Genomic DNA, 24,254 nt, shown 5'->3' with positions numbered 1-24,254 from the left:
ATGCAAAGATAGCCACTCCTTTCTTTTGTTTTTCACCTCAGGAGCAAAACACTGTTTTCAAGCTAAAATGTTTAAGCAAAGGCACATACAGCATGCAGCACAATTAGATTAGGCCAGTGCTAAAGGTCAGTCAGAGTTACTCATTAAAATGTGGCTAGTCTACACACGAATACAAGAGAAGCATTCACGTAGATAGCATTTCGGCCTCTTGCTCCCTGTCCAACAATGCCTGAGCAGCGGCACATGACTCATTCACTTCACTGCCATTATTGGGAAGATCATTTCATACTGGCGTTGTCTCTCCACTACCCCTGAACATCAAGCAGACCTCAGCAGTGAACCTGCCTCTGTCTCCAGCCAATGGGTTGCAGTAGGTGAGACGAGAACTTTCTCTTCATGTTGAACGGTGTGAAGTTCACTTGTGCCCTGCTCCCTAACCTGGAATTCCTACACACAATCATGGATATGGACAGGGTCTGATGTAGATAGTTCCTCACATGCGCTGATCCCAGATCAGTATCCATCTTTTTACACAAAACGGTTAGGAATCCATCATCACAGGAACATGGTCCTAACAGGGGGAAGGGTAAGATGATCCTGGCTGTTGCTGTTGGGAACAGTGTCAGGGCTGCACAGAGAGTGAGCATGTGGAGAGGAGGGCTCTGTGTGGGAGGCAGCGGAGAGAGAAAGACATTGACCGATGCCACAGAGTCACAGCCCGGGAGCGAGGCTGTGAGGAGCACAAGGGCCTGGGAGCGACAAGTCACATTGTAGAAGAGCATGAACACAGTCCTTAATATTCCCCGTTCTCCCTGGACTGGTTTCTGCAATCTTACCGTGAGGATATTGCAGCCAGCATCTAATTCCCTCCCTCTCCACCTCAGCTGATGTGGGGTGAGCAGTCTGGCGCAAAATGTCTGCCATTCATCACCCAGGTGGGCGCTGTACTTTAGTGGTGGTTGAGGTGAGTATTCCCCTTCACTGTAAGACACTTTGACAACCTTGAAAGTTGCTATATAAATGTAATCCGTTATTATTGTTATTATCTCAGAAACAAGTAATCTGTTTCATTCAAAATATCCTCGAAGGATAGAATGCTTCCAATTGATTTCCTGTATCAAAATGATAGAAGATCCAGCTCTCTGGCATGTAAGGCACTAAGCTGTATATATAAGACACTGGGATATGTTTGCATAGATGAGCTACTTAAGGAACATTATTGGCTGGAAGCAACTGTGAACATGGAAGTCCTAGGTGTAAGTGGCCCATAGCATTTAGCTCAGCTGTCTGTATGTCTACAAGTATATTGAAGTGAACTCTGTTATTTCAATTTTCCCTCTTTCACACTGATCTTCATCTGCAACCAGGATAAATCTTAAAATCAAGCATTGTGTCTTTTTGACTATCATCACTAGAGGGCGCCAGCATAGAAACAAGTTGTATAGAATAGGAAAAGATCTCATTTTAACTTGCTCCAGTTTCTGATGATAGAAAAACACGAGACAACAGAATGTTTTTAAACTTTTCACACAGGTGCAGGAGGGCTGAATTTTATCAAACCATGCAGACCACAAAACAGGGCTCCAATGTAACCGAAATAAGAATTATCTTTTACCGTTGGTGTCGGGATTCCTACGCGGTGAATTGTGGGAAACAAAGATGCCGCGCGAAGATGCAGGTCCTCTGGCACTCACTCTGTTTTCCCATTAATCAGCAGCAGACGGACGGACAACACTCATACCACTACGACTCCTTCATGTCAGTTTGGCTACATATTTAAATATCATTAAAAAAACGCACAATTACAGTTTAGGAATAACAGCTGTTTGTATTCACGGTATTCACGGATTATTATATAGGAAAAAGACAGGAAAACAACACCGGAAAATGCGTTCCATTTGTCACATAACTTGCAAAGACTGAATTCTAGAGCGTTCTATCATGAAAGCATGCTCCGGCGGGCAGCTGGAGTCATTGGAAAAAGTTTGGATCCACACACCATGTAAGTGAAGTGTCCAGCAGCACTGCCCACAAAGAGCAGAATGGTGCCAGGCCCCGGGTCCATCTGTGCTATGCCTGAACAGCTGAGGAGAATGGAAATTAGGTGATGCGCATAAGAAGCATTAGCCTAATTACACTGAACTCCTGTTGAGGATATACTTACGATATGCCTATATTTTGAAAAGAACTGTATGTGCTTTGCTATAGTGTAGCCTCTCCCATTTGGTACTGGTTTAATACAGGGACCTTGTGGCTTCATCTTAATTAACACCTGAAGGGGAAACTTATACAGTGAAAGATCTTGACTTTCAAGATTTGAAAGTGATATGTTTTGTTGTGTCTCTGCAGCCAAAGCCCCATACTGACAGAGTTCTTCACACCTATGTGAGAAGCACAGAAGGCTTCAAAACCAAGCAATAGCCTCTTATCTGTGGCCTCTTATCTTAGAGGAGGAACCAGGCCCGATGGCTTAGGCCTATTAACTAAATTTGGGCTAAAGGACCAGGAACAAAAGGCAGGAACATAAGCAGGAATACATGTATCCCAGCTGTTTTTCCATTGTCTTACTGTACCATCTTACTATTTGATTGTGTGTGTGTGTTTTTCTGCTAATTCTGAAAAAAGTGTTCTACCCAGTTAAACAATATATATTTTGGCAGTCACAATCACAATGGATGTGGCTAATGGTGGGGAATATTGAGATAAATGGATTGATAAATACAGCATGTCCTCAGAAGAACCCTCATCAAACACAACACTGCATTGCATACCGCTGTAGTTCTATTTCATTCAAACGCCTGTTACATTACACATCAAAAAGTCACTGCTACCACCTAGTGGTGAGACATTAACACAACGACCATTCCTTCCCTTTCCTTGCACATGCCTCTTATTGCATTAGATAAAATATAGCCCTCCTGTACTCACATCACTAGTGATAGAATGACACCTGTTCAGAATTGAAGTTCTGTTGCTCACGTGACTATTACATGCACTGTTGTACCCTTGCCTCATGAGTCATTCTGGATGTCATCTATCAAGACAAAAAAATAAGTTTTAAAACAAAGGAGTAGAGAACATTGGTTCAACTGAATCTGTATAAGAACATCACACTTTGCACTCCTTCACCAGTAATGAAACATGCTTTCCAGTTCTCTCAATATTATGTGGGTGAATGTGAGATAACTGGGCTGCTCTGAAGATTCAAGTGCAGGAGGAAATATTTTCAGTAATTGAAAATGTTCATGTTTAAAATATTTATGTCAATGCAGGCACTTGTGGAAGCTCTTCAGCAGCAAATAATGGTTAGACTTTTAGCAAGGGGCTTGATCTACAAGCAAACAAGCCAGCCACCTTGTTAGCAATACTGACACTGAAATAACTAGACATGACAGTATGACCAGCTGGTGTCAAATAAAGACACTTGAATATATTGATCTTTTAAGATTGCAACAGAGAATCTTATGTTTCAAGGGTAGGGGGACCAATGATATTTCTCAAAAAAAAAAAAAATCTCAAACCAAATCCTTTAAAACACATGTAACATTTTTATTGACTTACAAATTTAAATACAAATGAAATATTTACATTTTTACAAAGAAAAGACTGAACAAACAAGACTTATATCACTGAAATTAATGCCATCAAGACATAAAATTCATGTAAAAGTCCACTTACAATAAAACTTTATAATGCACGTTCCCAAGACAGCAAATACCCCCCCAAGCGTGTTCTTTTTGCATCCAGCATGATTGTCAGACTGTGAAATCAGACGCAGTGGCCCCTACATCTGATAATCACTAACAATTGCTTGAACAGACCCTGTACACTTTGGTCTTGAGGAATACCAGGTAAAACATCTAATAAATATTTTAAAATTTTTCTTTCCATTAAAAGTGCATTTCTTGAATTGGTCCCGTTTAAAAGTCTTCCTTCACAGGCGCTTAACGTTCCGCTTGCTCTGGGCGCTCCCGATGATGGGCACATTTTTGGACCGCACGGGCGTCCTCAGCACCCGCAGCTGACAGCTGGATGAGCCGTGGTACTCCGAGTGGCACTGCGTGCAGACGTCGAACCCGCAGCTCCGGCGGGTGCAGGTGGCTCTGAAGATGGCAGGGTCGAACCTGGCAGGGGAGCGACAGCGCATGCAGCACTTCAGGGCCTCATGCTTCTTCACGGCGCTCGCAGCCTGGTGAGGGCATTCAGACGCGTTCATTAAAAGGGTTCACAGCTACTGTCACAACAATCAGCACACTGACAGCAGACGCGCGCTGCGGTGTAATCGATAAGGAGTTGAGCCTGTAACTTAAAGGACACCGCTGTTGTACCTTTCAAGCATAGAGATTGTAGCATTTTATAAATGGGTATTATTTAATAAAAGAAAGCAAACAATGCAAGTTGCATAATGCCCTCTACTCCAAACAAATAAACGAAGTCTTTATTTTCCCCACAGCTAAAGTCAAGTGGCTCTACCGCAGCAGGTCTGGGATTGATGTTTCCTCAGGTATGATACCATCAGTGCAAATGACAGACCAGAAGTACTAAAAGTGATGCTTTTCAGGTTAGCTTGTCATATTTATGATGGGCCACCATCATGTTTTTATGCAATGCCAAAACTGAGCATGCAGGTGCCAGATGGAAGCACACAGCTCTACAACATAAGCCTCAACATAGTGACCGACTGCGATAGAAATATCACCTCTTGGAATTCTCTGAAGCGGCTTCTGTCAGGACACATCTGGCTCGGGGCGCAGTGTTTCTGAATGGGAGTGGAGGCCAGGGCCTGGACGGAAGAGAACACATCCCTGGAGGGGGCAAAGTCCCGTGTCGTAAGTGTTCCCAGCCGCCTAGAAACCTAGGAAAACAATAAAACAGTTTAACAAATCTCACAAAGCAAATTTTTGATATTACATTTATGCATTTTAATCTCTTTCCTGTGTATATGCACATTGACAATGGGCCATAAAAATACATGAAGTACATCTTGAAAACAGTAATATCATTCTAATATTGAATGATCCCCACATGAAATCTGTGGCTGTTAACACCAACTCCTTTAACAGAGCACATATTCAAGTCTGCTTTAGTAAGTTGGCTTACCCGCAGCTTCTGTTCAGCCTCCTTACACTTCTTTTGTGCCTTCCTATCGCTGCAAATAATCTTCCTCCAGGTCTTGCTCACTTTTTTGCAGCTGTGGAAAGAAAAAAGGTGTCACTTCAGTGGTCGTAATACACATGCAAAACCCAGCCAAAACTCTTCTTGTGTCCCTATGGCCTGCTTGCTTTTCTTCCCCACCCCTCCCTGCACATTATACATGAAAGTCTTCATCAATGACATTACTGATTTGAAGGACAAACAATAACAGGAGGTCAATAGTGCATATGTAAGCTTGCATCTGTATTGTGCAAATGAAGGAGATCCTCTGCCAAAATTGTGAGTACAACCTAATAAGAAATACTTACTTTATCAAATCAGCATCCCCCAGGAGATGGAGAATCTTAGTCAGGAGGTGTTTCATATTCTTCTTCAGCAGTGCCTCAAATATGTCCATGTATTCCAGGCCCATTTTCCGACCAATGACATTCTCGAGACCAAACTCCCCCGCCAGACTGTTGATAACAGTCAGGTCAAGGCTCTGGGTCTTCCTGTAGCCTTTGGCCAGCTCTTTACACACAGCGCGTTGAAACAGCAGCACCGGGAGTTTGGGGCCGGACGGACTTGCCTCCAACTGGGAGCTACTGGCCGGAGTGGAGTGGGAGCAGCCATTTCCCTCTGGCGACTTCCCACAAGGCTTCAGAGCTCCGGAGTCCTGGTCCTCGTTCTCTATGCGGCTGCTTTGAAGAGACAGGTAGCCGCTGTCCTCCTGGAGCCCGCCGCTGCTCAGGATCAACTCGCTGTCAAAGTCCCTGTTGTCGAGAAGCTCTTCATGGTTCTCCTTGTTGTGGGTGCTCTTTACACTCTCAGTGGAGTCAAAGGTAATAATCTTCACACATGGCGGGGGATGGAGCTTGAAGCCAACACTGGCTCCACTCTTCCTGGGTGAAGTCTGGTTTGGCGACACCTTGTTACAATGCTCCATGTTGAGGACACGAGGGGTCTCTGGTTGAGTAAAAGGGCACTTCATTTTCTTATGCGTATTTTATGGCTCTCTATACAAGTGAAAATGACAGAAGCCTGTAGGGAAAGAAAGGAAATGGTGAAGTGAGGAAAATAAAATTTGCAGAGACAATTGCCCCCTGGAATTTTATATCATCAAGTGCATTTCTACATATTTTATCTGCACTGTCACTCATTTTAAAAATGCTATTTTGTCCAATGTAATGTACCTACATTCCCATCTATAATTAATTTAGGGAACTTTTGGAAAGAAAAACATTCAAATTTAAACACATTTTACGTATATGCTGTGAATCCTATGCTTTCCAGTCACACGTATATGTATTGAAATATACTGTAAATATACAATAGTTACTTATACATATCTAACAATTAATGTAATGTAACAAAAGTTAGCTAGCTAAAACAGCAAATGGACTATAAATAGCCAGCGCCTAGCAAGCGAGATTTGCTTGTCATGCGTTCTCTACTTGTGCCCATGCTAAGCGACTTCGTTTCTAACTATTAAATTATGCCATTTTCACGCCTAGGTGATAAAGTAAATCCCCCCCATTATCCCACTTCACGAGTTCAGGCTTTGCAGCCGTGGCGCCTAAACCCAATATGCAAATGCAAAGGAAACATTTTTAGCGCCCCCACTTCTTGACCAGACATTCTGGTTTCTCAGGGCCTAAAGTAAGGATGCCGCGGACTATATGTCCTGTATCAAGTTTTTACCATACCAACCTCCAACTTGCTTGTTATGATAAAAACGTTAGTTACAAAACAAAAACTTAGTTATCCAAGTGATCTAACAAGGAACCGCGAACCAATAACGCATTCACTTGGCTGGACTGGCTACCAAAGATAGAAGTGAAGGGTAGAAATTAAATTTTAAAAAAGCCTAAACAATTATCACATAGTGAACGTTGACTATCTAGCTAAAAGGTATTTGATTAAACATCTAGGGAGACTGTGGAAAACCAGTCAGCTAACATTAAATCCGATGAGACTGCCTGCCTTATTTAGACTTTCCCTCCATATTAGCTACCCACTCGTTTACCTTATGCGTTTTCCCCAAATGGCTAGTCACTGCTAGCAATATACTATCGCATAACATTAGACAGTAAATCTAAAACAGTATTCAGTAACGTTAAATACTAAGTGTTTTACTATGCAAGATGTTATAAAGTAAATTACTGACTTGCGTGCGACCAACGCAGCTAGCTAACTTGTGCGTGTGAGCAGCTAGCTAGTGCAACATCATCCAGATAAGACAGCCAAATGACTATTTCAGCTAAAATCTAAAACGAACCTTGCCAACTGTTTCGTCAGGTGTAATTTTCTTTTTAAAATCAGACAGCAATCTTACCTTACAACTTGTAATGTCTATTTCTCCGAGAGGCGCCAGATAAGTTCAGTCTAAGGCTAAGCGAACATCACAAGAATGAGTGCAGAAAAAGCGCCAGTTAAAGAGTTTGAATATTGCGGCCGAAATACGCCAGCCAATCACAGCAGAGAGCGGGATACCTTTAATTTTCGGAAAGAGCCAATGGGTTGACGCGATTGCGGAGCTGACGCCACAGGAAGAAAGCGGAGACAACATGTGGTGCGCATGTCTCGCTGTAGTTGTGCCACATTGCAGGGAAACCACGGCGAAATTGTGATATTCTCATGACCAAAATATTCCATGGTCACGCTTTCATCCACAATGAACAAACATAGCATTTCTTGCAAAAGGCCGGATGTAAATAGGCTATCTAATAAGCATAATCTCAAAGGCGACAAATGCTGCAACGATTTAGATGGCGTTTAAAATACATCCACGAACACACTGCCATAAATGAATGTCTTATCGTGTACAGTCGCGCGAAATTGATTGTGCAATAATAATATTATTTATCAAAACAACAATGATGATGTATGGGTGTATGTTTAACATATTTCTTCTACGTTGTCACCATATACTTAAGCGGAAAACTGATCGGGTGACACGTTAGAAGAGGATGTGAGACGTCACTTCCAAGACCACCTGATAGTGCAAACAAATAACTTGGTCATCTCAGTAATGTAGACAAGACAATAACCACATTAAATAAGAAATAAATAAATAATAAGAAATTATTTTATACCGTTTATTTATTTTTTTCCCCAACAAAATATGTCTAGTTATTTGATGCATTTTCCTCCAAGATGTCCATCAGAGTTTCCTGCTCTGAAAACTGTTGTAAAGCCAAACTCATCTCCTCCAGAAGCTCTTCGCCAAGCATAAATTCTTTAACGTTGTGGAGGGTTTTTCCAATCCTGTGGTCTGTGATTCGGTCTTGCGAAAAGTTGTATGTTCTGATTTTCTCTGATCTTCCTCTAGTACCAATCTAATGAAAAAACAAACACAATGTTATACTAGATATAGTACCAGTTATCAGAACAGATTTTTTTATTTAAAAAACTCATGCATTCCACAATATATGCTGCATGGTAACATTCATTATTCAGTGCAAAATATAATGAATATATACAGCTGTGGTACCTGGATTTTGCGTGCCTGGTATCTCTTGTTGGTCTCTTCTTCCAGTTTCAAGCTGTAAAGCTTGGCCTGCAGCACCTTCATGGCCTTTTCCTTGTTTTTCAGTTGGGACCTTTCCTGTTGGCACTCCGAAACGACACCTAAAAATCATACCTTGGATCACTGAGATAGCGGTTGGAAACTTTGGATGTTGGATAGCAGTTGGAAACATTCACTGTGTGGTAATTTGTTCTTTGGATACCACTGACCCACTTCACAGGTATGCGTGGCATTGTGACATGAGCCGATATGCACCTAAATACAGGAAATCCGCATTTCAATCTATGGGGTCACACCTACTGCTGAAATGTTGCTACCCCATGTTCTGCAGAAACCCCTCTAGCTCTCCTCAGGTACAGGTGACCTGTTACTGTTAAAACAGGTCAACAGAAATGCACCAAAGTGTCTCAACTGATGATGAAGCTGTGCAGATTTACTGATCTCTGATCAGATCTCTACATCCCATGTCCCACACGGATCAGTAGATCAGCGCAAGTCTTTGCATATGCTTTGTCTCCTTGTAATATGTCACATACTTTGAAGATAAGTTTGGATTCCGGACAACTAAATTAGTCTCAGGAGGGTAACAATAAGAATAATTATTATAGTAAAGGACACATAAAATGACAAATCTGGGTGTAGCTCTCCTTTAAATCTTTGCTTAGATTAAAAAGACCTCAGTAGAAAAAGGACAACATGGAGTTTTTTGTGGCGCAGTCTGCATTAAAATCCACATTAACAAAGAAAAATACACATACAGATGCTCTCCCAGATTCCTGAGTATAATGTGCCAAGTTAAATGACTGTAGTACACGCTAAACAAAATAAAACCTTCACATGCATGCTCTGGAAAATTTGGTAAGGTTAACCATTCAAACCCTACAATGCCATGATCAGAACAATCTGAAAACTTGTCTGACCAGTTTTAACAGTGTGTCCAGCCACCCTACAGGTGCATGGCTGGTACATATCCCATAAACCTTTTTGAAGTGACAGTGCATTTAAATCAAGAAATTCCACGGTTAGTCACCTTATAACGCGAATGGTCGTCTATGACAGAACCACCTGAAAAGTCATTTTGCTCCCTACCTGTGGGGATATGCACAATTCGCACAGCACTGTCTGTGGTGTTGACATGCTGGCCTCCTGCTCCACTTGCTCTCTTGGTTTCAATCCTCAAGTCCTTGGCATGAATTGTCAAAGCAATCTTGAAAATGCAAACAAAACACCAAGTTGAAGACAATCAGTATTTCTGGAACGCTTGCCATGATGTATCCTGTAGTTGGACAGACTGAGTAACAGAAGTGCTTGTTGAAAGGGTATCTTGGACTGATGTATTCATTGCCAGTGTAGGGGTGCGGACACAAAACGGTCCACAACATTGGCAGTACTCCCAAGATATTTATTTATTACGCTGACCAAATAAAAGGCCACTTAATGCCAGGTAGCACAGCCTACAGACATGCATGACCAATGACCAAGATGAATACACCTAGCAAGCGTCACTGAGAGTTGTAAGGAAGAAATAATGAAAAAGAACTTCCAAGCATGACCTCAACTGTCCAAAGAATATATGTGATCTCCACAGAATAGGAATGATGGGTAACATAAAGAGAATGTCTTACAGGCAGAGCATCTTAAATAACTGACCGTTACAACTGCAGATACAAATATGGATACCAATCTCTGTATTTGGAAAGAAAGAAATACTGACAGACAGGTGTAAGCAACATTACTATTTATCTGTGTGAGACCATGAGTTGCCAAACCTAGGTCCTAAGTTGCAGTGATCATTCAAGATCCCATGGTACTTAACACAGAGTATAGGTTCCCTACTGTCCTGAGCAAATTCCAAAACTACCTCTCTATATTTAGCGATCTAATCGTCCCCCAGCTTATTCATCTTAATGAATATCTACCTCTCCACTTCAGCTACGTTCTGGCTGCCATATATCACCAAGGTGGGTGCTACACATTGGTGGTTAGGGTAAATCACACTCCGTCAGGTTTACTGTGAAGCACTTTTAAGATCCTTTACCTGATATAAACACAATCTGTTATTATTTCTTACCTCTGTGGGCTGGGGCAGCACTACTACAGTCATGGTGCTGGTGTGCATGCGTCCCTGCTTCTCAGTTTTGGGGACCCTCTGCACTCGGTGCACCCCGCTCTCAAACTTCATCTTCTTATAACTCTGTGGCCCGCTGATACTAGCAGTTGCATGACGCAATCCTCCTATCACAATAAGACAAAAAGGCAATCTGGATTTGGACTTTCCAAGGTTCTCCTCTTCAACAATGCGTCCTGTACTGCTACTTTACATTTCTGCAAATCCTCATTTTAGGGTATTTAAGCAATCAGACAAATATTGAAAGGAGACGCAAGCTGAGATTGAAATGGCAATTTTAAACACAGACAGAGCCTCAGCACGGACCTATTTCACTCGGCATGTACTCCAGTGTTTCAAAGTGCCACCCGTGGAAGTCAGCAAAATTCTGGTACATGTCAAACACCTCCGCTGTGAAGAGCATGGCCTCTTGCCCACCCACACCCGCGGTAACCTCCAGCACCAGGTCACTCTCGTCCACTTCTTCAGCGGGAATCAAGCAGGAGAGGATCTGGAATTCCACAGGGGAAAGACACACTGGTTTTCTTTGGGCTCCTCCGCCACTATTGTATACTTTTTGCATGATGCAAGTTAGATGGATTTGATGTTTTGTTAAGTGCATAGGTTGATGACAGGCAATGTTAACACAGCACTTTATATTTATAGTATTACCATATGGTACAACTGAAATGGTAAGAATTAAGCGCCGTTCACAGGAGGTCAGTTTTAGTTTTTACCTTTTGTCTAAGGTCTTCTATAGCCTCTTGACATGCACCCTTGTCAATTTCTGCCAGTTCTCGTATGTCAGGATCTTCATCTGCAAGAATGTAAAGACCAATCAGTAAACACCTTTTAACATGTAAATTAACAGTTAAATCCTTGTTTCACTTATCAGCTAAACATACATTTAGGCACGCGGGCAACGTCTGCGACAAAGTAAAGGATCACTTACATTTAAAAAAGATGTTACGCCATTACTTAAATACTGTATTGTGAGTACCCCAAAGCATTTGTAACATTATATTTCATTACATGCATTTAACAGACGCTCTTCTTTAGAGCCACTTCCAGCGCAATAGAACACAAGTGTATCCATTCAAGTTTAAAAAAAAAAGAAAAACAGTTTGTACAGTTGGCAAAGAGTGTAGCTGAATTGTTCCAAAGCAATTCTATTTCATTCATTCTAATCAGTTGAATCCGTTCAGTCGCTAACCTTTCAATAAAGCATCGATTTCCTCACACTCTTTCTGTTTTAATTCCAGCTTTTTGACATAGTCAACCAATGGGGCCAAATGAGCAACTCTTGTACTCCTCCGTTTCAGATCCTCTTCACAATTCTGTTTTCCCTCTGGCGAGTTAACACTTCTCAGACAGTCTCTGTATTCTGTATCCACTTTCTTCAGGTAGTTTTGTAACGACTCCTTTCTAAATATTTCTTCAACAGAAAGTATGTTGGTTGCCATCATTGGCCGAGATCCGTGCAGACCTCGTCTTCTTTGAAAGAGCCGATTAGGATACATGGTCCCTTCATCAGTGTACAGGTGATCAGTTCTGAACATTGCAGGTGAACGCGTGTGGAGATGACATCCATGCTTTTGTAAACAGTGCATTCTTGAAGCTTGGCGTATAGTCGTCCTACAAAGGGCCATGCTAGCCAGAGACATAACGGCAGGATATTCTCCTCCTTCGTATTAACTAATATCAATTTTTGAATAATTCCTAAACTGTCAATAACTAATAACGATCAGTGCATACTATACTGATTAGCTACAGCAGCTTGCTATCTAGTTAACCACACCATATTGTACAAGCTTGTCAACTAATCGTTCCATTTAAATCCCTGCTGAACTATAGCTATACATCTCTATTACAATGCAACGTTGTATATTCTTATGCAACTCATTATAACAGAGTCACTCTTGCAAGAACACATTTCAGTCATGCGCCTTCAATGTGACAATTTTGTACTTCCGTCAAGGACACTGACGTTGTCAACGTACGCATGCGTACTGGGTGCCTCTTGCGTCGTAATAACCGTAAGTCCAGACATAAATACGTATGTTCAAAATAGAGCGAACACGCTGAAGACGTCCTTGTGTTTGGATGGCATGTATATTTTTCATGTCAGCATTGAGAATAAAATATTGATACATGTAAGTAACGGCGTGTTTTAACGCTGAAACCTTTTTTTTCCGTAGAGATGTGCAAACTTTGTGGCAGACCTAGGTAGGCGTGTGAGTATGAACTGGTAACTGCTCCATGAGATCATTATAACTTGATATACATGCTCTAAAACTTCATATTCTTTGAAATCCTTTCGTTCACAAAAGTGTGTGGTTTATAACAACTGTTACTATCACTTGTCATAATTCATTTTTTATTTAATGTGTTTTCAATTTATTTTATGTGGTGCTTTCTTTTCAATGAAATTGAATTTGACCGATTTTGCCAGAGTTGTATGTATTTTTTTTTTTACATTATTATTACCTCTATTTAATCATTTTTATTTGTGTTATTCTGCCCTTTGTTTTCACTGTTGTTAATATGTAGTTCATGCTATGGTATTTTACCTTTTTTGTGTAAAACGCTCAGCATAAATTTGAGTGTGAAGGGCACTAAAATAATTCAAATATATATGATTGTTTGGTAGCGCATGAGATAATTGATATCTTTCAATTCCAAGCATTAACGTGTCAAATACTCTGAAATACAGCATTGCAGTTCAGTTGTAGCCCTTATTTACCAGCAGATGGCAAGCTTGGCAACAAAATCAGCTTTTCCATCACTTTTCAGTTTCATCTTATGACTTAAGGTGGTTGCATAACTGTTCATTCTCTTGAGCATTTCAACACAAAGAGCCTTAAAGCAACAAGCATTGGTGGCAAAAGCAGACAGCAGGTTAGTGCTGTAATAATGAGCCTTTAGAGCCATTCAGATAAGGATCGTGCGTTACCATCATCGTTGCAACACAGCTTTGTCCTGTGTTCATCAATTTGCCATAAAGAGGCAGGTATGATTTCCCTTAGAACCTGCACATATTTTAAGTCTTTTTAATTTCACCCAATCCTAACATTCTGAAACAGGCTAAAGCTGTCAGCTTCAAACTCTTAACAGAACGTGACTTTAGTGCAAACATCAAGGCCAAATGGAAGAAGATGACTGGTCACATGCGGAACACTACACTTGCGTATCATCGCATAGACAGGACTGCAGGGAGAACAGCCCTCACTCTGAGTGGCTAAACAAGGAACACAGGAGAGGGTTGATAAAGATGCGGATCTTCAGATTCTAACCCCAAAAGGGAAGAGAGTGGCTGTTTTTTTTGCATTTCATTGTGGGTTTTTGGGGTTGTCACCACATTGACTTCACATAGAAACCATGACAACTGGAGTTCTTTATGGCACACTATTAATCTTTATATAAATGAATCTTTGAATTCTATGGATGTACTGCCAAGAATTCTAGCCACATGGTGTGTGTGTGTGTGTGAGAGAGAGAGAGAGAGAGAGAGAGAGAGAGAGAGAGAGAGAGAGAGAGACTTGAGCATTTGTAGAGTTGAGTTTAGCTTTGGGATAGGGGAGAAAGAGACCACACAATTACACTCAGATGCCAAGCTTAATTCCTGCACATTTGGCACACTGAAGTCTGTATACTTACACACACCATCAAGCCTTGTTAGCTTAAAAACAGTTTGATAGAAATTCATTTGGAAGCAGATGTCTTGTGCACCGATTTAATAATAATAATGGTTACAATGCCTAGTTAATACTAGGCATTGTAACCATTCCACCAAGTTATTGGTACAATAAGAGAAACTGAAAACACAAGTCATGGAGCATAATTAATTTAGAAGGGAAAAGCGTGCCAGTCAAAAAGTAAACCCTAGCAATCTTGACAGACCATGCCCACAACATCTTGTTCATCTAGCAGAACAGGCTTGTTCACCAGCCTGTCTACTGTTGCCATTTTATATTTTTTTTTGCGAAGTATTTGTCGCATTTTAAAGGGATACATGGAAATGTCTATCCTCAAACAGTTGTATGTTGTTCACTGGGTGAGTGACACTGTGCATTATTCACGTCTGAGGGATTATCATCTAAACGTGGAGGTGAATTCCCGGGAAGCCAGGCTTTGTCTCAGGAAATGGCTCCTGTAGAGAGGTACTCACCCTTTTTTTTTCAGCTTGAATAACAATGGCGAAACAAGAAGCCCGGGCTGGCTTCCCCACATGTTACTGGGGGAAAAGCCTAATCTTTGGCAAAGTTACTTGCTAATTATTCTAAAGAACTGGAAGGATTTGCTTTAAATGGGTCAAGCCAGTGACCATGCCGTGTCACAATAGATTTCTGTGCGGAAGGAGGAGAACTGAGTCCTGGGCCTACAGTAAACTCCCCAAGCTAAAAGCTGCTGGCAGCAGCAGCAGCAGCAGACCTGATCCCAGGATACACTGTAACGGAAAACTCCGCTTATAACGGTTTAAACTATTTAGCAAGTTTTGAGCAGTCCTGCCCATTTCCTGGTTGGAGGTGAAGAAGGCTGACAGACACACGGGATGGGTGTATCTGTACATAAAGACACCCACATGGGCCAAGGGAAGGCTGACAGCTGCAACATTTAAAAATAAGTATTTTTAAGAAGTAACTGAAAGACATGTATTGTTTTATGAGTGCATTTTTTTCTGGCTCTCAGAGATTTAAATTGTTTGAAGATACTTTCAACTAAAAACAAAGCATACATTTATTAAAAAAAAAAATTACAATCCATTGGCAAAGTCTGTCTCTACATACAATTGTCCCTGACTAAACTGCTGGAAAATATAAAGTGACTATAGCAGTAGCTCCAAGGTCCTGCAAGTATTTCTCTCCATGGCAACTTTTTTGTGCTTCTTTTGGGAGTCTGCCCATGAAGCATGGTTGACAAAACAGGACTGGCATCCTTCCCCAGAATAATCTCTGTCTCTAAATGAGAGATAAACCAGACGGGTTTGTTCCTTCCCTGTCTTCAAGGGCGATGATTTTTACTTGATCACGGAGCCCATCAGATTCGCACAGTTGTGCGAGATTTCATGAAATACACGTGCTGTGCTTTTTTTCATGTTCGATCTGCCCGTGGCTATGCTGGGCACCACTGCTGCGTGCCTTTCATCATAACTGCTACACGCCATGTGCACCATGTAAAGGCCGCATACACTCACTGGAAATAACTTAAAATGTGCTCAGAATTTAATTTAGCTACAACTATGATTTCCAGTGCTCATCCTCATTGCACAGAAGCTACTGTTACTGAATAAAGCTAGTATACTAAGTTAAAGAAAAAACTGCATATTCAACAATAAAGAACATGATCATTCATAGATAAGTGGATTGTTGAATGCCTTTACATACAATGCTACACCCACTGCTCAAATTTTGCTGATCCTGTAGGTTCTTTAGTGTTGCTTATTTTTGTGACACTTGCATTGGCGTATTTGATTGTCAATAAAAGAGTGAGGTTAACTACCAGGTTTGTGGTTTTCCTTGCTGGCTCATGATGAAGAATGCCCTTTCGGTATTCCTGTTTCAGAGAAACCAAAGCAAAAAGGCTGTGAGAAATGATTATTTTTAGATCCAGCATATACCACTGGAGGTAATTTAAAAATAAATTTTCTACTGTCAACTATTAATCTAAGTGAACAAGACCATGCTACTTAAACAGCTAAGTGAGGTCCTGTAGTTCATTTGGGTAGGTCAATAAAGCTTTGCTGATACAACAAACATACTCTGATCCAGTGAAGTTCTGATGTGTGTATGAACTGAGGCAACATATTTTAAAAAATGCTTCATAACTGAGGTAAATCTATGGGAAAAATACGCAGGGACACCCTCTTAAGGTCACTAACTTTCAGTGTAAGTTTCACATCGATGGGGACATGTGAGGACAAAGCATGTTCCTTCCCAAGCTCTCAGAGCTGACCTAAAATGAGCCTCTGGGCCTATGCAAGGCAAATGCTACAGGGTGACTGACGAGGGAAACAACACACCCAACAGTAAAGAGGGAAAGTCTCAGCTATCTGCTGCACTGACATCTGACACTAACTGGTCATTGTGTCCATCCCTCTCCCTGTGCCTTGAGCTGTCTTGCATTTGCCAATCAGGTCTAAAGTTCACAGCAGGTAGAAAATAAACCATTGGAGGTCACACCTGCTTCTCCATATATTGCTCTTCTTCTGGGCTATAAATAAAAATGAAGGGGGGCATGTGACTCTGACGCCGTTGCTGTGAGATTTCTGCTGGCAGAGTCGAACAGGGAGAAATGTAGACCGAAATAGCGTGTGAGTTGGATCTTAATGGCATAACGGCCGCTCTCGCTCCATAATGGATCAGAGAATATCAATAGGAGATCTAACGACAACACCACATTGAGTAAATATTCCCATAACGTGGAACAAACGTAATTTAAAGTAATCACTTTCCTCTATTTCCCTGACACTAACTATTTCCAATTAATTCTAATCCCAATATTTGGGTTTGACGAGCGGGGCTGATTCCGTGTGACAAGGGAGGTGCCTTCTTCACTTCTCTATGGTTAAACATTCTTAATTCCACATCCGTGTGGACATTGGGCAAATGGAAGTACGTTTCACACGTTAATGATCGTTGGCCTGTTCTCTTCAGCTGTATATGGTCGTTCCGTCTTTTATTACGATCAAAATCTTCAGTATATGTGTAAATATTTGTCAGAACAACGTAAAACAAAGCTACTCTAGTCAACGCTTAGGAAGTATATAAAGACGACAAGTTACATAAACAAAGCAGTCCATCTCCGAAGTCATGAAAACACAGGCAAAATAGGTATGCCATTAAAATAACTCATATAAAAATGAAGCTTAAAAATCGGCCATATTAGCTACATTACGCAAACTGAAGTGATAACCTATTTCAAAACAATGCTACCCTATGTTTCCAAATTTATTTCCGTACCTTGGCCCTATGTTTTTCCACGTTACTGTCAGAACAGACTGTGATATTTAAACTTTTTGCTTCACGAACAAATACGAATCATTTTGTACGCTTAAAGTGTTTTGTGGGATATTTTCTTGTACTCTCCGTCATGGGCTAGAATGATTGTAAATGCTAACAGACGAATGGTGACAATAACATGTGCTAATGAGAAGAGGCATGCCAATCAGAAGCGGCATGCCACGGTCATGATCTCTATAAAAGGCGAGTCTTTCAATCTTAGAACAGGGACGCTGTACAGATTTACCTGTTACTATACAGCTAGCTCACTGGCAGCAGCTGAATAGGATTGCTAGTCAGCAAAACAAATTCGTCTCAACTTTATTTGCGAGCTTGGCTGATCGTGAGTCATTGTGGTTATTTCTACTGAAAGCACCGAAACGGGTTTACACTGTTGGTGCTGAACATATACGGGGAATGTTCTCCACCACACCGTTCGACTGCTTGACCGAGGGAACGTATGCCACCTCCAGTTGAAAAGAACACTTTGTCTCTTTAAGGGAGAGAAATATTTTGGTGATGTGACGTGACTAGAAAACATTATTTTCACACGGCACTAAATGGCAATTATAAAAACATACAATAGTACAGTCTTCCTTAACTTATCCATAAGCCGCATTGTTTTAGGGATTTATCGGTAAATGAAGCCAAATGCGGACCTGCCTGTTCTCGCTAGCCTCTCTCAAATGTGAATGAATGCAGCAGAACTCGGGCTTTGTAGCGTCAGGGCAGTGAGGCGAACGCATCGGAAAAGGCGAAACAATCCACTAACTTTGAGCACTCGTCCTCTTGTACAGGTGAAGAGGGGATCACAGCTGTTTAGCATGTAAGTGAATTCCGCCTCCCGTGCGTTCATTAGAAACGTCAAAATAAAACAGTACGATTCATTTATAGATGGATTAAAAAAAACCCAGATCGTACATGCCTTCTGTAACCAGCTGGTAGAACGAAAATGTGTGGAAAATATTCAGGAAAATATTTTTCTGTCCTTGTATTTCATTCTGTTTGCACAACAAGAACGCACAGCCTATCTGCATCTTGTGTAACCTGTGAAGGTCAGCGCTGGGCTAGAATGAACCAATGCCACAGTAAAACTAACGACAGGGTATTTGTAGATCAATAGGGTGATTATTGATTCACCTCCGTGATAATCAATTACATAGGCTACTATATGCCACCTATTTTATACATTCTTCAATAGTTAGCAGGCTACGCTATTTTGATGCATATTGAACATATTAAATCAAATATGTTTGATTGATGCGCTCACTACGTTTTCGTGTTGGTGATTCACAAGCACCTACATTGAGAACGTTGCTGAACTTACCTCTTAGCACAAAACCACATTTGTACAACATCCATTGCCCCTCAAGTTCATACGTGTTGTGTATTCACCACTCTAATTTGAGATTGGCTGTAGGATAGAACAGGTTCAATATGTGACGTGAGTCTTGCAGTAATACTGTGCTTTTGTTCGGTATTTTTACGGACGTGTTAGTTGTCACTACACTGCTAAGTGTCATATTCATCAGACGTTTTTGGACAGCCATTTTCAAAGAATTTTTGACAAGTTAATGTGTGTTTGTTTGCGTGTGATAGAGAGAGAGAGTGGTGCAGCCACAGTATTTGGTCAGCTGGAACGGATGTTGTCCCAGACTATTAATGTCATTGCAACTCGACTCATGGCGTCGCTCAGCAGTCAAATGGTCAGCCCCATGCAGGGTGTGATACTCTGTGATGAGGCCAGAGAGGGACGTGAGGGCTTCGATACAGCCGCTCAGTGCAAATGGTCAAGCACTACATCATCAGCTCACAATCACTTTGTAATCACCTCTCATGGATCAATGGGCCGGGCCATCATCTCAGCATACATGAAAAGGCCTTGGCTTGTTTTGGTGTCTGTCATTGCCAACTGCTAAACATATTGGGAACTTGCTATCTAATCTCCCCTGTCCTGGAGAGGGTATTGTAGCAGCAATACATGAGAGGTCATTAGAGGTACAAGTAGCAGAAGGAGGGGAGGGGAAAACTGGATGGATGGAGCAGGTTTGTTACAAGTAGGTGGTGGTGCAAAAGGTCTGACCAACATGCCTGTGGAATATAACTCTCACGGAAGCCAGTGATTGTTTCAAGGCTGTGCCTGTGCGATTGAAATTGTGTATACTGAGTCTATAAATGTCATCTGATGCCCTAAGACCGGTCTAGAAACTATAGGTATACTGGAGAGTGTATACTGTGCCAAAGACAGTCTTGCAGGATAAACCACTGTTGGAACACTTATATCAGTCTGTGTCGGTACTGTTATTCGGGTGAGCACAGGCAATGTGAGATTGTACTATTAGTGACTCACAGCTCCAAGGCCTCATGTTCAGTTTTGTTGTTTGGAAAATATCCACGTTTACAGATGTTTCTCTGCAAGTTTCTCAGTGATCAATCAGAGACATGCCGGCTGTGTAGCTTCATCTCCACTACAGATATGGGAACGTCTGTTTTCACTTTGAAGTTTCTAAAGCTTGGTGTGATGGCACAGGTCCACACAAAAATGTTTGGATCATCAAGATATGGCTGACAATATCTGTGTCTAAAATGTTTGTTTTTTTTAAATTTATTTTTTAATTCTTGGCATAGGGTACTAATATTTGTCATTTATCTGGCTGTCTTATTTGGACTGACTTTCAAAAGATTATACGAAAGGTTAATACAGTACTTCAATAAAACATAAATTACGATTTTAAATACAGCTGAGAAGTGATCACATCCTACTGAAATCTACAATACTTTACACAGTTGCAAAATAAAATGGCACAATTCTTAAAGGATTCACAGCACATGTATACAGGAATACACATGTTGTTATGTCTCAGTCTTGGCTTTTCAGAGATTGTTTTCTGCATCAACAAAGTGAAAAACTAGAGGAGAGGTGTTTATTCTCAAACTCCTCATAACTGTGTAACACATTTACAGGCACAAAATTCAGATGGTTTACACTCATGAAGGCAATTACCCGTGCCAAATCCAGCATCTCTCTCTCTCTCTCTCTCTCTCTCTCTCTCTCTCTGCTTAATGAATGCACATGCTGTCACCAGGCAGGGATGGGGTTCAGACCGTGATCATAAAATGTGACCTGTTGAAGACAAGCGCACGGGTCTTAGATCACCAGAAACAATCGCACTGTGTCTTAATGTGATGGAAGAATCATGTGCCCCAGATGGGTTTTCGTCATTATATCACCCCTGCAGTCAGTTATTTGGGAGAAAGTCCGAGGACGTGACCTAGCACACTACCAGTAACAAGCGTCAGGAGAAGGGTGGGGGTACTGACCAATAAGGGGAAGGTTGTGGGATCAGTGCTTAGGTGTGACATGAAAAGTGTTCCAAACACACTGTAAGAGAATCTGTGTATGCTGTATCAGTGTTACTGATGTGTCATCAAGAAATTTAAGGAAACCACATCATATCCAAAACTGTGATGTAGGTGTGTTGAGTTATAATGTATTGTTTTCTAATGTGGAGCTGGCCTTTGACTTGGGACTCCACCACTACAGCTGTAAATGCTGCTTGCCGTGGCCCAGTAATGATCAGCTGTGTTAAGCAGAAAAAAAATTATATGGATGTGTGTTCCTGTTTGTATTTGCCTGTGCATGCCTGCATGTTTTTGGACTGTGTGTGTGCCTGTCCCTGTGTGTATGAGTGTATGTCTTTCTGTCCATATGTGTGCATGTATGTGGATGAGTGTGTACATACCTCTGTGTGTGTGTGTGTGTATTTGTATGTATATACCTTTGTATGTGTGTGTGTGTGTGTGTGTTTGTGTGTGACTGCACCTGTATGTATGAGTGTGTGTATGTGTGTTGCTAATCCTCATGTAGTCAGTGCTGGCAGCACCCAAGGCCACAAGCCTTTATATCAGTGTATCATGTGTCACCCAATGGGCACCCCTCACATTGCCAGGGACCAACAGAATGCGAGAACAAGACACCCTGCTCAAGTGAGCTATACAGTCCCCTTGTTCTCCCACTTTGATTCCCTACCCCTCTCTTTCATCCCCAAATTCTGCAGCCGTCGAGCAAGTGACTTTAAAAAGAATGAAGCCAGCAAATCTGTAGAGTGAACAGCTCCAAAACAAAACAGGTGTCAGCAAAACATACCTCACCAAGATATCTGATACAGGGGTTTGGCACAGACTGCCATCCACAAAGGGTTAGAACAGTGTGTCAGTGTTGCCAAAGCCATTTGAGCTCTGCCATTCCAAAACCCCTTGGAGATTCATGAAGGGTAGGTTCATAAATCAGAGAATGAAGTGGTTCAGATGTAGCCCATTGCCCAAGCAAGAGGTGTACTCACTGAGGTAAAAGGTGGGCTTTGATGGTTGGTGGGCTGAAAAGAGTCCTTCGTGAATTAAGCACGGCAATGGTTTCTCATATACGGCCAACGTCAGGTGCCGCAGGCAGGGATTACCTTGACTCCATGTTCATGCCAAGCAGTAATTCTGAGGCCACAACTGTACTCTTATACTAACACAGCAGAACATAAACTCTTCTCAAAATGTTGAAAGAATGCAGCAGGATATTAAAAATAATCACTATGAAGAATTTCGCAGTTACTTTAGAATCGGGTATGCTTTCAGACCATTTGGTCAGAAAACAAGGCTCACAACTAGGGTATATATTTGCATTGTAAGTATGGAATGCACAGTCATTAGCCCTTCACCAGAAAATAAGCATTGGGCTGTTTGTATTGCTTAATCATTATGCAGCGTTATGGGTCCAAAATGTGCGTGGAAATTGGTTCCGCATGTGGAGGCGACTGCTGACGATCAGGTGGGGAAAAGGTCAAAGCAGAAAGGGCTAATGGGCCTATAATTCATGCCTTGAATTTTAAGTGTATCTGTCGTTGTTCCATACACAAGCACGAATGATATGTATGATATCATAAAGGCACACACCAGCATATGGCCAACGCAGCTTTCAGTGATTCTTTGAATCACAGCTTTTCATTGAATCAGTGATTCAATATGAATGTATACACACTCAGACATGTGTTCATTTGTAGCTGGAGTCTTTAACAGGGTCTGTTGCATGCTGAACCATGAGCTTTACATTAGTTTAACAACAGGTCTCAAAAATGTGCATCTGTGTAGCCCCATTCGCATTAGAGTCAGTCTGCACCCCAGTATGGCTGTCTATGGAATCCACATTGTCACTTACCACAGCTTTAGCTAAACCTATGAAAAAAGCCTTAGAGCAAGTTGAGGACAAAATTTCAAACAAAAGATGGCAGAAACAGGGAGCTGATCATCAAAATTAAAAAATTCAAAAATACCTCAAGAACTGAATGCAAAGCGGCAGAAAAATGACGTGAAATCACAAATGACATTGGATCTCCTTTAGGCAGGGCTCCTCAACTGTTTTTTTTTTTGTTTTTTTTTTTTACAAGGGCCAAATTTTTGTTGTTTAAATGATACAGGCTGGCCAAATTCTGATTTATGTAACAGTGTACAGATATATGGTATGTATGTAAACAATGCTGGGACATTCGTAGAATGTGCAAAGCAATCATTGATCCTGTCCAGAATAAAGCATTGCCTTCTGCTCATTTCTCATTGTTGGTAAATGATCAATGCAAAACAGGTAAGTGCTTATATGTAAAAAGCAAAACAATATCAACAGGTAAAATATATCTGAAATAAGTCCACAGTCAATAATAAGAAAACAGAACTAACAGGAATAACAACACATACAGCAACAGTGTCCTGGACATGTAGAAGTTGCATGTACAACCTATACAAATTTAAACGCATATTTCATGTGACTTTTATGTATATTAATAATATGCTTTCTTGTTGATCAATGGTCAAATGGCTGGCAGGAAGTTAATGGCAGGCCTCATTTTCCCCTCCCCCTCCTAGTTTAACAGCCCGCCCCTATGTGTCGCCAGTGACCATGGGTCTCCAGTTAGCTGTTGACCTGTAACGACAATTAGTAAATATAAATTAATTAGTAAATTAGTAAATCAAGAAGGTACTATAGTGTCATAAGAAACGTTTTTCAAGCCCATCCAAAAAATGTAAAGGACAGTCCTTAAACATGCAGATGTACACCATTTTTATCAAGTTCGCCATGCTTTGTCTTTCAACTGTCTCTGCCACACAAGCAAAGACAGCAGTAACCATAAACCACATTTAAGGGCCCATCTATATATTAGCTGGGCCATGTTATTGTCCAATAATAATTTCCCGCGTTGTTAGCATCAGTCAATAATGGGCCAATAATGCTCCTTTTCCTCTTGCACTGACATGGTACTCCTCCAGGTGCCAACTGTGTTACGTTGATACTCACTAATGATACCAGTCAGTAACTCAGCTATTTAACAGTTTAACCATAGTAAGAAGCTTGTGGAATTAGCTGAAGGCAGCTGAAAAATTCAGAAAAAGTAAGGCATTTCACGTGGCTTATAAAACACCATTAAGTTTGTTGGCAGATATCAAG

General features: G+C 41.2%; 2 protein-coding genes across 2 annotated transcripts; both read right to left on the bottom strand.

The window, feature by feature from the left end:
* Nucleotides 1-3,934: 3,934 nt before the first annotated feature.
* On the bottom strand, nt 3,935-6,124 carry fbxo5 (F-box protein 5). The gene is made up of 4 exons (XM_036547225.1): nt 5,463-6,124; nt 5,101-5,191; nt 4,700-4,855; nt 3,935-4,189 (listed from the first exon to the last, which is right to left on the bottom strand). Exons 1-4 carry the CDS (start codon nt 6,122-6,124, stop codon nt 3,935-3,937), a joined length of 1,164 nt encoding a protein of 387 aa, XP_036403118.1.
* On the bottom strand, nt 5,948-12,703 carry mtrf1l (mitochondrial translational release factor 1-like). The gene is made up of 8 exons (XM_036546751.1): nt 11,983-12,703; nt 11,507-11,586; nt 11,097-11,280; nt 10,734-10,897; nt 9,752-9,869; nt 8,627-8,763; nt 8,229-8,471; nt 5,948-6,174 (listed from the first exon to the last, which is right to left on the bottom strand). Exons 1-7 carry the CDS (start codon nt 12,431-12,433, stop codon nt 8,262-8,264), a joined length of 1,344 nt encoding a protein of 447 aa, XP_036402644.1. The 5' UTR covers nt 12,434-12,703; the 3' UTR covers nt 5,948-6,174; nt 8,229-8,261.
* Nucleotides 12,704-24,254: the final 11,551 nt, after the last annotated feature.

This window comes from Megalops cyprinoides, chromosome 15 (assembly GCF_013368585.1).
Source record: "Megalops cyprinoides isolate fMegCyp1 chromosome 15, fMegCyp1.pri, whole genome shotgun sequence".
NCBI lineage: Eukaryota > Metazoa > Chordata > Actinopteri > Elopiformes > Megalopidae > Megalops > Megalops cyprinoides.
The sequence above is the reverse complement of the archived record's forward strand: the minus strand, read 5'-3'. Positions and strand labels throughout refer to the sequence as shown.

Excerpts from the sequence above, each read along its gene's own strand:
- fbxo5 (XM_036547225.1), bottom strand. The coding sequence starts at position 6,124 with ATGAAGTGCCCTTTTACTCAACCAGAGACCCCTCGTGTCCTCAACATG. Across the intron at positions 4,856-5,100 it reads AGGCTGAACAGAAGCTGCGG|GTTTCTAGGCGGCTGGGAAC; the intron begins GTAAGCCAACTT and ends TTGTTTTCCTAG. Across the intron at positions 4,190-4,699 it reads GCTTCAGAGAATTCCAAGAG|GCTGCGAGCGCCGTGAAGAA; the intron begins GTGATATTTCTA and ends TGCCCTCACCAG.
- mtrf1l (XM_036546751.1), bottom strand. The coding sequence starts at position 12,433 with ATGTCTCTGGCTAGCATGGCCCTTTGTAGGACGACTATACGCCAAGCT. Across the intron at positions 11,587-11,982 it reads AATCGATGCTTTATTGAAAG|ATGAAGATCCTGACATACGA; the intron begins GTTAGCGACTGA and ends ACATTCTTGCAG. Across the intron at positions 9,870-10,733 it reads TGCTGCCCCAGCCCACAGAG|ATTGCTTTGACAATTCATGC; the intron begins GTAAGAAATAAT and ends TGCATTTTCAAG.